The following is a 12,471-nucleotide window of genomic DNA, read 5'->3' on the forward strand; positions in this document are numbered from 1 at the left end:
GCTCCTGAGAACTCTTGGGAGGAAGGAGTGGTATGGTTGGTTGGCTTTTTTGGGGTGGGGGTGGGGGGTGGTAGGCTTAATTTGTAGCTTCGGATTCCTGCTCTATTCTTTCGAAGTTATTATTAATGATTCATATTTTGAGTCGATGGAAGTAGTAGTATCTGTGTGTTTGTGAGAGAAAAAAACAAAAAAATCATTAAGTACTCAGCCAGCTTCCCAGCTTGGTAGAGGGAGGTTTCTTTTTGCCTGTTTTGTTTGGGCCTGCAGGTCAGCTTTTCCTCCCAGCCCTTCTCTTCCCTGACAGAGATGACCTGAAGGGGCTGAGAATCAGACTAGCAGAGGATTTCCAAGTGGCCAACTTTACATGTGTTGCAACGTGTTGTAGTTTGTCGCATGTATGCTGGCTTTCCTCGCATTTGACTAGTCATCAAAATAATGAATTACGCGTTGTCATGTCTAGAAATTGGTTTCTCACTTTGTTTAGTTTTCACGGTCTCACGTTCGACTTTTTCCTTTTTCAGTGGAAATGATGGAAGAATTGCATAGCCTGGACCCACGACGGCAGGAATTGTTGGAGGCCAGATTTACCGGAGTTGGTGTTAGTAAAGTGAGTAAAATGATGAGGAACACTGCTCGCAGACTGGCCCTTATGAAACAGGGATGAAGAATACTTTGCGTAGGACCACACTGAGGGTCGGATCATGGGGAAGGTTTGCTTCCTATTCCAATGAACCCTGGAGCCCTACCAGTCAGTCACCCCAGTAATCATTTAACACTATGTTTGAAGGTGTTCTATGAGGGGGCTTCCAAACACTTAGGGGAAAATGGAATTAAAGAGCAATGGGATTTTTCCGTGAACTTTTTGAGCTCCCTCGGATATGGGAACACACACTTCATTTTTACTTCTTATCTAAGAGGTATGAGCATCTCGTTGCAAGGATACTAACAGGGTGTTTATTTAGAGGCTGCGCTGGATTTTGTCAGAACTTCTTCATCTTTCTGAAGAACACTTTAAGTTGAAAGCACTGTCGGTTCACTACTGTGGACTTTTTGAGGTTATGTGGTGTCCCACTCGTTTAGCATCGAGTAGATCGGAATCGCCGTGGCCGAGTCGAGCTGTCCCTTGTGGTTTCCGAGACTGCCACATCTTTCACCCTTGGAGTGGCTGGTGGGATCCAGGGCTCTCTACATACAATGAAGGATACTTTTTAAATGCACAAGTACTAGAGATTTCGTGGCGGGGGCGAGGATTCTTATATTCTGTGGAATATTTTTGATTCGGGTTGCTTTTCAGGATCTTGATTCTTTTTAAGCCATGTATCTAAAGAAGAGCAATTGGAAACTGATCCTCACATTGTCTCATAAGCTGTTTGTTATAATTAAGCAAATCGGTCAACTTTAAAAAGACACAACACAGAGTTTTAAAATCCTCTTCTGCCCAGTCTTGTCAGTTCTCCAGAGCTGCTGTTTGTCAGGTTCTCCCTGCTTTCTCCTATTTTTACTTTTGTCAGGAGGAGGATGCTATAAGAGCAAGCCCTTATTTATGGGCACGTGTTGTACTCACACAATGTTATGACTTGTGCATCTTTATCTAGCTGCGATTTCACCCCTCTGCTCACAGCGTGCTTTAATCTCAAGTGTAAACAATCTTTATGAACAGTTTCACCAATCCAAGGTTGTGGCATTACTTGGGTTTGAGATATGTAAAGTTTTCATCTTGAACTTCATGGGACACACACAGATGTCTTCTTATGTCTTAGAAAACTCGATTTTGTGCAGTCCGCAGTAGGGACCATTGCAGTCAGGCTTGTCATCATCATAACTTACTGTGGTCCAGAGCTGGAGAGCTGTTTAATGAAAATAAACTTAGCCTCAGACTCTGGTTAGTAGCTTCTTAAATAAAAAGGTGTGTATCAGTGTTGAGATGGAAAAGCTAGCCTCTTTGGTGGATCTTAAAATTTTGGTGAGCTGGAGTAGCATGCTGGTTTTTGTTCATTTAACTAATATCGAGTGTTCATTCCATGCTAAGCTTTTGCAGGCATAGCATTTTCCTCATGCATGCATGCAAGCATTCATTTATTTAGCAAATGTCTGTTGAGGACTGACTTGGTGTCAAGCACGGCAGGGTCTCCAAGCTGAGAGCTGGGGAGAGAGAGGCGCTAGATGGATGAGAGCTGTTGGAGATGAGGCGAGGTGCTATGAGAATGAGGGATTTGTTGCACACATTTTGAAGTTCTTGGTTTCTTTGAAATTAAACAACTGACTTTCGTAGTACTTTGGAGTGCCTGTGTACTTGGGTATTGTTATGTGCTAAAGCAACTTGTACTAATGTCAATTCTCTGCTCTATGGGAAGCCTCATCAACTAGACATGAGCAGTATATTTGAGTATTAAATTCATTATTGGTTCAATTGATTAATAATGACCTTTGATAGGACTTTTAACTTGGGAATTCATCTTGAGGTTCATATTGAGGTTTGTCTGTTCAAATGAGTAAAAGTCAGTATTTAAATTACATGCGATATAAACTCATTAGACTTTATAGATGGACATTTCTATTCTTTGCTTTTAAGTTTATGAAGGCTATATGCCAGTATGTTCTTCATGGGATAGAATATAGGTTCCCAAATTTACTTGGACTACTGTCGCATTTTCAGGAAGGAAAAAAAAAATTTACTTAGTGTCCCCTGATACCTTTTGTACTATAGTCCCTAATTAGAGCTAAAGTGCAGGTATCTGTGTTTGCAGCCTCCCTGGTTTTTCCTTTGAGGGCCCCCCCAGGGGGCAGTATGGCCCATTTGGGGAAACTGGACTACAGCATCAGCGATGGGTATGAGTTGACATTCTGAATTGTGCTACCCATGTAACAAAGGCGCCAGCAAAGTTGATGCAGTGATCTGTTTAACAGGAAGTTCTCTTTTAATATCTGTGCAGAGAAAGCAGTTCATTTTTGTCCAGTTGTTTTAAAATTAGTTATGTATTATGATGTTTTCAATCATGGTACGTATAGGAAGGGTTCCCCCCCCCCCCGCCCCCCTCATCCCTCCCATAGCAAAAGAAACTTAGAAAACAGTAAAGAAATTATTTGGTAGTTTGCAGAGGTAGTCTGAGAGAAAAAAAAATCTCCATTTTGCATATAACTTTTTATTCGCAATACATTGAGTCTCTTCTACTTTTGGCTTGAAATGATGGTGGGTAGAGGGCAGTGGAACTGGGAGAAAAAAATGCTTTGGGAAAAAGACCCCCCCCCATACCTTGGATTCTGCATTCTGCGTCATAATTTTCCAAGGAGGATGTCAATGTGTTGATAGCCGATTGCAGTTTTGCAGAGATCAAGAGTGTCAGCCCTTGCTTTTCCAAATGGGAAAGCAGAGCCACTGACCTGTGATAGTGCCATCTAGTGGGTCTGTTGCTGCCTCGCTTCATGGATTAGCTCTCCTTTCTCCTAACTGTTCACGATCTTTCAGGACTTTGTGGTGTCCGTAGAAGGAAGAAAGCCAGAGCCACTGTGGATGCATTCCTGTGGCCAAGAGTGGTAGGAGTTGCTGCCCTGTGTGCACTTCCTGTTACTGTAGACCTACTGTCAGGTTGCTTCAAGTTTTTTAACACCTGAAAATTAGATAAAATCATAAAACGGAGACTAAACCAAAACAACCAAGGAACCAAGTGTATTACTCAAAATTTAAGCTAAGATTTTTGTATTTGCAGGGTTTTAATTTTCTTGCATATTTTATTTCCTTGCATTCATGTTGTTTTTTTTGTTCCTGGTAGCATATTTAATTCATCATGACCATGATATAGAACCTACTTGTTGGGTATGCACTGTATGATTTTCTTTAAATGGTGTTTTCAGCAGTTTGAAACCACCAGCCACTCTGCAGGAGAGACTTTCTACTCCCATAAAGTTTAGAGTCTTGCACACACACAGTGGTAATTCCACCCTGTCCTGTAGGGTTGCTCTGAGTCATCATGGACTAGATGGCAGGGAGTTTACGTAGATCATTGGGAACTGGCTTTTAAGAAACCTCTACATAATCAGCTCACTGGACTAATGGACATTGGCCGTTCTCTTTTTAATAAGACACACTGAATTATGCCCACTGCACTGCTCCACCAGTTGAGTGATAGCTGTAGTAGGATCAGGTTGATCACTTGGACTTCTTTACAAAATTTAATACAAAATTGCGTAAACCAACACTATGTGATTGCCCAATGAAAGAATTGCTGTTTCTATGAAAACGAAGTTAACTGTTATGTAAAGACTCAATGTAAGGACCAAGAAGTGATTACACATTGGGCTGCTAACCATAAGGTAAGCAGTTCAAAACTACCCACCGATGTGTGGGAGAAAGACAGGGCTTTCTACCCCTGTAAAGTTGCAGTCTCGGAAACGCACAGAGGTAATTCTCCCCTGTCCTATCGATTTGCTATGAGTCGGTATGGAATTGATGGTAGTGAGTTTGGTTTGGAAGGAGGCATTTGTAAAAATTTGTTTTAAATTAGCTCCTTGGCAACTATCTTTAAAATTTTCACTTCAATTTGAAAGAAACAGAAGCTGGAATTTGCAGCCCATGCTTTGTGGGTATGGTTGTCGTATGTGCTTCCTGTGGAGCCAGATTCCCTGGAACTGTAGCTCAAAGGGTTTTAATTGCTAGTCAAAAGAAGGTGTATTAACCCCTGGCTGTGGGCAAAGAGACACCTGATTGGTGGTGGTGCTCTTATATCAGTCAGGGGCAAAGCAGACTGGCAACCCTTTGTTCATCCTAGCTTGATGCCCAGATCGTGGCCAGAGCTGTTTCATGCCTAGGGCACATATAAAACAACAACAGCAACAACAAAAGAATATGTATTTATATGAGTTAAGTGCAAAGAAAATGTTGAGGATCTAATTTTTAATTTTCCTTGCTAACTTGATTAATGGTCCAGTTTTATTTAATAATGGTTTCAGTTTTATTGAATACAAACACTTATGCAATTTATGACCTTGAACTAATGAAATGGAAAACCGAGAAGCCATGAAGGAAGGAATGTTTGTTTTGTCATAGTTAGAATCCCTACTTTAGCTCAGGACCATAGTCTCAGAGGTCATAAAGGTAAATTGGAATAATAACCTGCAAGGACAATGTTTTATATCCTTCTTTGGTGAGTAGCAACTGAGATCTAAATGCCTACAAAGCAGACATCTAAGGTGCAACTATTGGCCTCTTCTCATTTGGAGCAAAGAAAGGGTGACTAAAATTAAAGATGCAAGGAAATAATTAGCCCAGAGGACTGATGGACCACATGAACCCCAGACTTCACAGTTCTGCGACCAGAACTAGATGGTTCTCTACTACCACTGCTGACTGCTCTGAAAGGGATCACAATTGGAGATCTTTGGTAAAGGAGAAGATTGATTTCTAATTAAAAACTAAAAAAAATTTTTTTTAATACTTTTATTGGGGGCTTTTCACATCTCATCACAATCCATACATTCATCCAGTGTGCTAAACATACTTGCACATATGCTGCCATCATCATTTTCAAAGCATTCTTTTCCCACTTGAACCCCTGATACCAGCTCCCCATTTCTTCCTCCCTCACCCAGCCTTCCTCACGAACTGTGGATAAGCTAAAGATTATTATTTTCATATGTTACATCATCCTCCATCGCCCCTCACCCACTTTTCTGTTGTTCGTCCCCTGGGAGGGGAGTATAGGTTGATCCTTGTGATCGATTCCCCTTTTCTCCCCCCCACCCTTTCCTACTCCTCCTGGTTTCTCTACTCTCCTTGTTGGTCCTGAGGGGTTTATCTATCCTGGATTCCCTGTGTTGTGGGCTCTTATCTGTAGCAGTGTGCGTATTCTGGTTTAATCCGATTTTTAGGGTAGATTCGAGGTCATGATAGTGGAGGCAAGGAAGCACCAAAGAACTAGAGGAAAGTTGTGTATTTCATTGGTGCTATACTGCACCTGACTGGCTCACCTCTTCCCTGTGACCCCTCTGTGAGGGGATGTCCAATTGTCTACACATGGGCATTGGGTCTCTACTTCATGCTTCCCCCTCCTCCACATTCACCTTGGGTATGATTTTGTTCTGGGTTTTAGATACCTGACACCTGATCCCTTCCACACCTCGTGATCACATAGGCTCGTGTGCTTCTTCCATTTGGGCTTTGTTGCTTCTCAGATAGATGGCCGCTTGTTTATCTTCAAGTCTTTAAGACCCTGAAAAAGTAGAAAATTATTTTGAATTAAAAACTCAAAATCTGAAAAAGACTAGGTTTACTGGTCTGTTAGAGACTGGGCAACACCTTAGATTATGCCCCGTAGACACCCTTCAAGCCTAGAACTGAACTCACCCTTGGCTCACGTTCAGCCAAGTGAGAAGTCTAAGGACGAACTGTATGGGGGGGGGGAGGCACATATTCCTTAGGACAGTCAATCATATGAGATCAAAAGGGCAACATTTCCCCAGGACTAAACCTCTGATGGCTGGAAGGGGTTAGCAAAGAAGGTCACAAGGGCATAATATATGCAGTGAGGAAGTGAGAGTGCTGTTGTAATCAATGTCATGAAGCAAAAACATGTGAATTATTGAATGGAAACCAATTTGCTTTGTAAACTTCCACCTGAATTATAGTTTGCTTTCTTGGAAGAATCACCACTTTGTAGACCCAGAAACAAAGATAATTTATTAGAAATTTAGGTTTTAGTACTAAACAGTGGGTATTTGAGATCTTTAAAGTACTGCTTTTCTACCTTTCATAAGTTTGTAAGTCTGGTAATATTAAGGGATGAAATTTGACTTCCGAAAATACAACTCTGGCATGTGCATCAGTTAGAATAGTGCAGTTAAGGGTAACAGCTAATGGTTTTGTTTCACATACAAATCACTTTTTACTTTTGTTTTTAAAATATTTTAGGTGTTTTATTTTAATTCATGTTTAAAAAAATCACATAAGCCTGTTGCTCTCAGGCTGATTTAAATTCTTAGAGACTCCATAGGATAGAGTAAGGCTGCCGTAGAGTTTCTAAGGCTATCAGCCTTCACAGGGAGCCCTGGTGTCAATAGTGGTTATGTGTGTTGGGCTATAATCTGCAAGGTCAGCTGTTCCCAGCCACTACACAGGAGAAAGACCTGGGTTAGTTCTGCCCTGTTCTGTAGGGTCACTGCGAGTTAGTGTTGACTTGATAGCAGTGAACTTGTTTTTCTGGGGGGAAGCCTTCACAAAAGCAGACTGCCAAATCTTTATACCTCAGAGAGGCTAGTGGCCTTGAACCATGAACCTCCATAATTCATGATTAGATCATCTTAATCATAAATACTGAATAAGAGTCTGCATTTGTAGACTTGAATTTTACCAATGAATTTTAAGAAACTAGGTTGACAAGTTTTCTGTACTTGTCTGTGTGTTTGCTTCTGTAGTATTTATTTGATTCTTCCTCATCTCACAGTCAGACGTCAGCTCCTATCACTTGTGGCTCTGGAAATCCTCCAGGCTTTGTCCACCGCCATGCTGTTGCCTCCATCTATCCGTAGCTCTTCATTCATAACTGTACTAGGTTAAGTCTGAAAGTATTGCTATAGAACATGGAAACCTTTATTAAATCCAATCATCAAAGTGTTTTTTTGATGTGGCATCTAGATCATAGATTCCAAAGCTTATTTTACCATCTGCTTTTCAGAAACTAAATTATTTAGTGCCCCTCCCAATTGAAAAAATGTACATAATCTAAGATAAAGTATAGGTATGTGCTTTTACAGCCCTTCTGGATTATTCCAGCACCCCCCAGCCCCAGGAGTGGCAGTGACCACTTTGGGAAACACGTAGCTAGACTTAGACACTTCTGAAGGCAGTGCTTCTAGCTCTCTTTGCTGACGAATTCTGTGGTTTTTAATTTATACGACATCGAAATGGCTGTTTCGAAATACTCTAGGGACTTGAATCCTATTCTTCAAAGTTTAAGTTAGGGGAATAAAAGGTGTCAAGGTTAGGGCTTAGGACGGATAGGGAAAGTTCCCCTAGAGACATCCCATAGGTAAGCTTTCAGAGTGTCATAACAGGAAAATCAATTCTTCAGTGAAACCTTCCCGGTCCTCTTCTCACCAAGGCAGTTTCCCATTTTCTGAAATCCCATTCATAATAAGCCCCATGGTTGTCCTGTGTCCTTTGTGGAACGTGACCAAGAGTGCCCTGTGGAGAGTACCAAAGGACAGTTGCCATCGCCTTCTGAGCTGGCCCCTTGGTCTCGCACTCCAACCGGCTCAGCAGATCCCCACAGAAGCCACTGGTTTGATTGTGCCTGTCGTTTTGAAGGCACCCAAAGGAGATGAATAAAATTGCAATACTGAGAGAACATGAGTGCAGGGACATGTTTAAGCCATGTTGTTTGGAAGAAACCTGTGCATGTATGAACTGGAACTCGCAATACATTTTTTTTTTCAATACCTTTTGAGTTAACCTCATATCAGCTACAGCCTTGGAAACTCACAGGGGTAATTCATTCTATCCTGCCCCTCTGTTGGGTCACCATGAGTCAGAATTGATGACAGTGAGTTTAGGTTTTTGGAAGAAAGACTAATCGTGAACAATCAGCACTTCGACACACTTAGGTTGCTCTGGGTTGGACTAAATGGCAATTCGTGTTCATTCTCCATCCATCCTTTTCTGTGCTGCTTCCAGCTATTTGTGCAAATACCAATATTGCTTCCTTGCTTTAAAACCCCCTATGGCCTACGAAACAAAGTTCTAACTCTGTCATGTGTTTTCTCAAGCTCCTGCCCCGTTGTCTACTCGCCCACCTTACCAAAACACTGTCACCTCAAACTGCCAACCAATATCCTCAGTACAAGAAGAGGGGTATTAACAAGTCTGTGGAACAATTCTGTTACCTTTTCATTCAATTTTTTTCATAAGCTTTTTGAAACCCACTTGTTCTTAGCAAGCCTGCTTATGGTGGCGTCTTCTTTTTCGGTTTACTTGACAAACTTACCCTGCTTTTCAGAGCACAATACAGATGTCGTTATAGCTTTTCAGATACCCCTCTTCCAATCTAGTTGTTTTGACTTATCAGTACTTGATTGCTTTTATTTATTTATTTGTGAAGAACTAGAGTTTATTTTAGGCTTTTGGTTTGTATTAAATTTGTGTGCCTGTGCGTGTGTACATGTGTGCACACGCGCCTATGTGTGCATGCCGTGTGGTTTGTCACTCTGAACTGTCTCTACTGTGACGCAGATATTCGCAGTTGACAGATGGCCTTCTGCTGTCGGGACCCAGGCTGGATGTGACTATGCCACGTGGGCAGAGCTGTCCGGCTGAGCTCGGCTGGCAGCCTGTGTCCGTGAACCACAGGGAGTGGCGTGGTGAGACTCCACAGCCTCTCTGGACCTTGACCTGGCTGAAGTTTCTAGCTCAGAAACTTCTACAAGAGCCCCCACAAGCTGGGCTGGGTTGGGCGATGTTGGCCGATTGCTTATATTTGTAATAGTGTATTTGTTTTCCCCTTACTCAACCCTTCCAAACAAAATAAAACAAAAGCAAAAGCAAACTCAAATCACTGATACCTAATTGATTCTGGCTCATAGTGATTTTATGTAGGGTTTCTGAGGCTGTAAATCTTTAAAGGAGCAAGCAGCCTCATCTTTCTCCCACAGAGCTGATGGTGAGTTTGAACTGCCAACGTGGTGGTTAGAAATCCAACACTTACCTGAGAGTGCCACCAGGTAACCTCCTTGAAAACTGAGATGATATATTATTCATCTCTGACTATTCGATTGCTCAATATGCTAGATAAATTGAGTAAATCTTGACTAAAGTGGAAAAAAGGATTGTTGTTAGGTGCCATAATGATGTGGGTTCTGACTCATAGTGACCCTGTGAACAACAGAATGAAACACTGCCTGGTCTTGGGACATCCTCACAACCATTGCTCTGTGTCCCTGTTGCAGCCACTGTATCAGACTAAATTGTTGTTCTCACTGGTCCTCTACTTTGACAAATATGATAGATACACTTTTCCAGGTACTGTTTGGATCCCACCTGATAACATGTCCACATGACATGAGACAAAGTCTCACCATCTTCTCTTCGCAGGGACATTCTGGCTTCACTTTTTCCAAGACAAATTTGTTCTGGTGGCAGTTCATGGTATGTCCAATATTCTTTGCTAATACCATAATCAACAGGCATCAAATCTATGGACTTCAATTTAAAACTAATTAAAGTTAAAACACCCTGTCAGGTTTTGCATGCAGAAGAGGCATTTCATTTCAGAATACCATGGAGTGGGATCCGGCACACCATTGAGACTCTTCAAAGCGACTCCACTTTTTAACATGTTTTAAAAAGATGGTTTGTAGCAGAGCTGCCCAGTGCTATGTATAATTTAATTTCTATTAAAAAAATTAATTTATTGACTGCTGTTTCCGTGGGTGTTGATGATGGATCCAAGAAAATGAAAATCTTGACAACTTCAGTCTTTTTTTTTTAAAAATTAATTTATTATTATTTTTAAACAATTTATTAGGGGCTCATACAACTCTTATCACAGTCCATACATATACATACATCAATTGTATAAAGCACATCTGTACATTCTTTGCCCTAATCATTTTCTTTTTTTCTCTCTCCTCTTTTCTTTTTTTACATTTTATTAGGGACTCATACAACTCTTATCACAATCCATACATATATATACATCAATTGTATAAAGCACATCCATACATTCCTTGCCCCAATCATTCCCAAAGCATTTGCTCTCCACTTAAGCCCTTTGCATCAGGTCCTCTTTTTTTTTCCCTCCCTCCCTGCTCCCAACTTCAGTCTTTTCTTTCTCATGATGCTTATTTGTGAGAATTTTAATTTTATTTAAGCATTCTCATATTTTCCTTCTACTACTTCTTTTGTCAGTTCTATTATGTGAAATGGTAATTTTTAAACATTTTATTTTTCCTTCTTCAAACTTGAGGGTTATTTGCCCTTTATATCTTTTAGTGGGTACCACTGTCTTTACGCTGAAGTGTAATCCACACTGAGTTTCTTCCCTAAGTATTTCAAGTCTTCTTCACTACCAGCAAGTAAGGTGGTACATTTGCAGATTGCACGCAGATAATGATTGAGTATTCCTTTAATGTTGATGTCACCTTTTTTTTTTTTTAACAGTTCAACTTCTCTGATTATTTGCTCAGCATACAGATGGATTGTTTAATGAAAATATATAACTCTTGACACACACCTTTCCTAATATTAAACCACATAGTATCCCTTTGTTCTCTTCCAACAACTGTCTCTTGTCCCATTGTTTCCCCTGTAACACAGTTACGTGTTCTGGAATCCCTTTTCTTTGTAATATGGTCTGTTCTTTGCTGTGATCCACACAGTCAAATGTCTTTGTGTAATCAGTAAAACATAGGTCAACTTCTTTCTGGGCTGCTCTGCTTTCCCCCAATATCCATCTTATATCAGCATTGATATTTTTCTGCCTTTGTCATCCACATAGACGTATTAGTTATGTTATCCTCTTACTTTTTGTTTTAATCTAGAATCCAGTCTGACAATCTTTTATTTTTCCCCCCAATTTTTATCTCCTATTTGGAATATTTAGTTCATTTACATTTAATGTATTTGCATTTGGGGGTATAAATCTTCCAAATTGTTTTTAAAAATATTTATTATACTTTGCCTTTTGGAATGATTTCCCCCCACTTACTGATAAAAGAAGTAATTTAAGCATTAGCATACTTTTCTTTTTTTCCTTGCTCCTAAATTTTGTTGTTTCCATCATTATTTGAAATGGTAATTTTATAACATTTCATTTTTTCTTCTTTAAGCTTGAAAGTTATATGCCCGTTATGTCTTTTAGTGGTTACCAAAGAAATTATAATATTTCTTCAATCTATCACTTGTTCTATGTTCAATTTATACACAGGTATGTTCAACGAATAACTTATTTTTTAGAACAGTTTTAAGTGTTTAGAAAATTGAGCACATTTAAAGAAAAAAAAAATTTAGCAGATGGTACAGAGAATTTCTCTCTACTTCCTTTGTCCTTCTGCCTTATAGTTTCTCTGTTATTAACAGGCAGGGTGGTATGTTCATTGCAGTTGATGAGGCAATAGTGATACATTATTGTTAATTAAATTTCATGATTTGCATTAGGATTCACTCTTTGTGATCTATAATTCATGGGTATCGACAAATGCATAATGTCATATATCCAGCATTTGAATATGTATTTGAGAGTCTATAGAGTATTATTGATATTGTTTAATGCAGTCAATTTTTATTTTATATTCTATTTATAACAGCTTTATTGACACATAATTCACATACCATGCAATTTAATGGTTTGAATATATTACAGAGTTGCACCATTATAACTACAATCAATTTTAGAATATTTTCTTCATTTTTGTAACTATTGCTTTTAGCTCTCTGTATCCCCGCAACCTCCCCTGGCATAACCCTAAAAGTCTGTGCCATCAAGT

At 39.9% G+C, this 12,471-nt stretch overlaps 1 protein-coding gene and 1 non-coding gene across 8 annotated transcripts in view; both read left to right on the top strand.

Annotated features, from left to right (window-relative positions):
- TLK2 (tousled like kinase 2) overlaps positions 1 to 12,471 on the top strand; it is a 131,144-nt gene that overhangs the window by 2,745 nt on the left and 115,928 nt on the right. For all 7 annotated transcript variants that reach the window (XM_075562028.1, XM_075562030.1, XM_075562026.1 and 4 more), the window contains exon 2: positions 522 to 607. In XM_075562028.1, the coding sequence (XP_075418143.1) occupies positions 522 to 607 (86 nt within the window). The remainder of the gene's footprint in view (positions 1 to 521; positions 608 to 12,471) is intronic.
- On the top strand, positions 4,672 to 4,815 carry LOC142460618 (small nucleolar RNA SNORA48). The gene has a single exon (XR_012786791.1). It is a non-coding gene; the product is annotated as a small nucleolar RNA SNORA48 (small nucleolar RNA).

This window comes from Tenrec ecaudatus, chromosome 10 (assembly GCF_050624435.1).
Source record: "Tenrec ecaudatus isolate mTenEca1 chromosome 10, mTenEca1.hap1, whole genome shotgun sequence".
Lineage (NCBI taxonomy): Eukaryota > Metazoa > Chordata > Mammalia > Afrosoricida > Tenrecidae > Tenrec > Tenrec ecaudatus.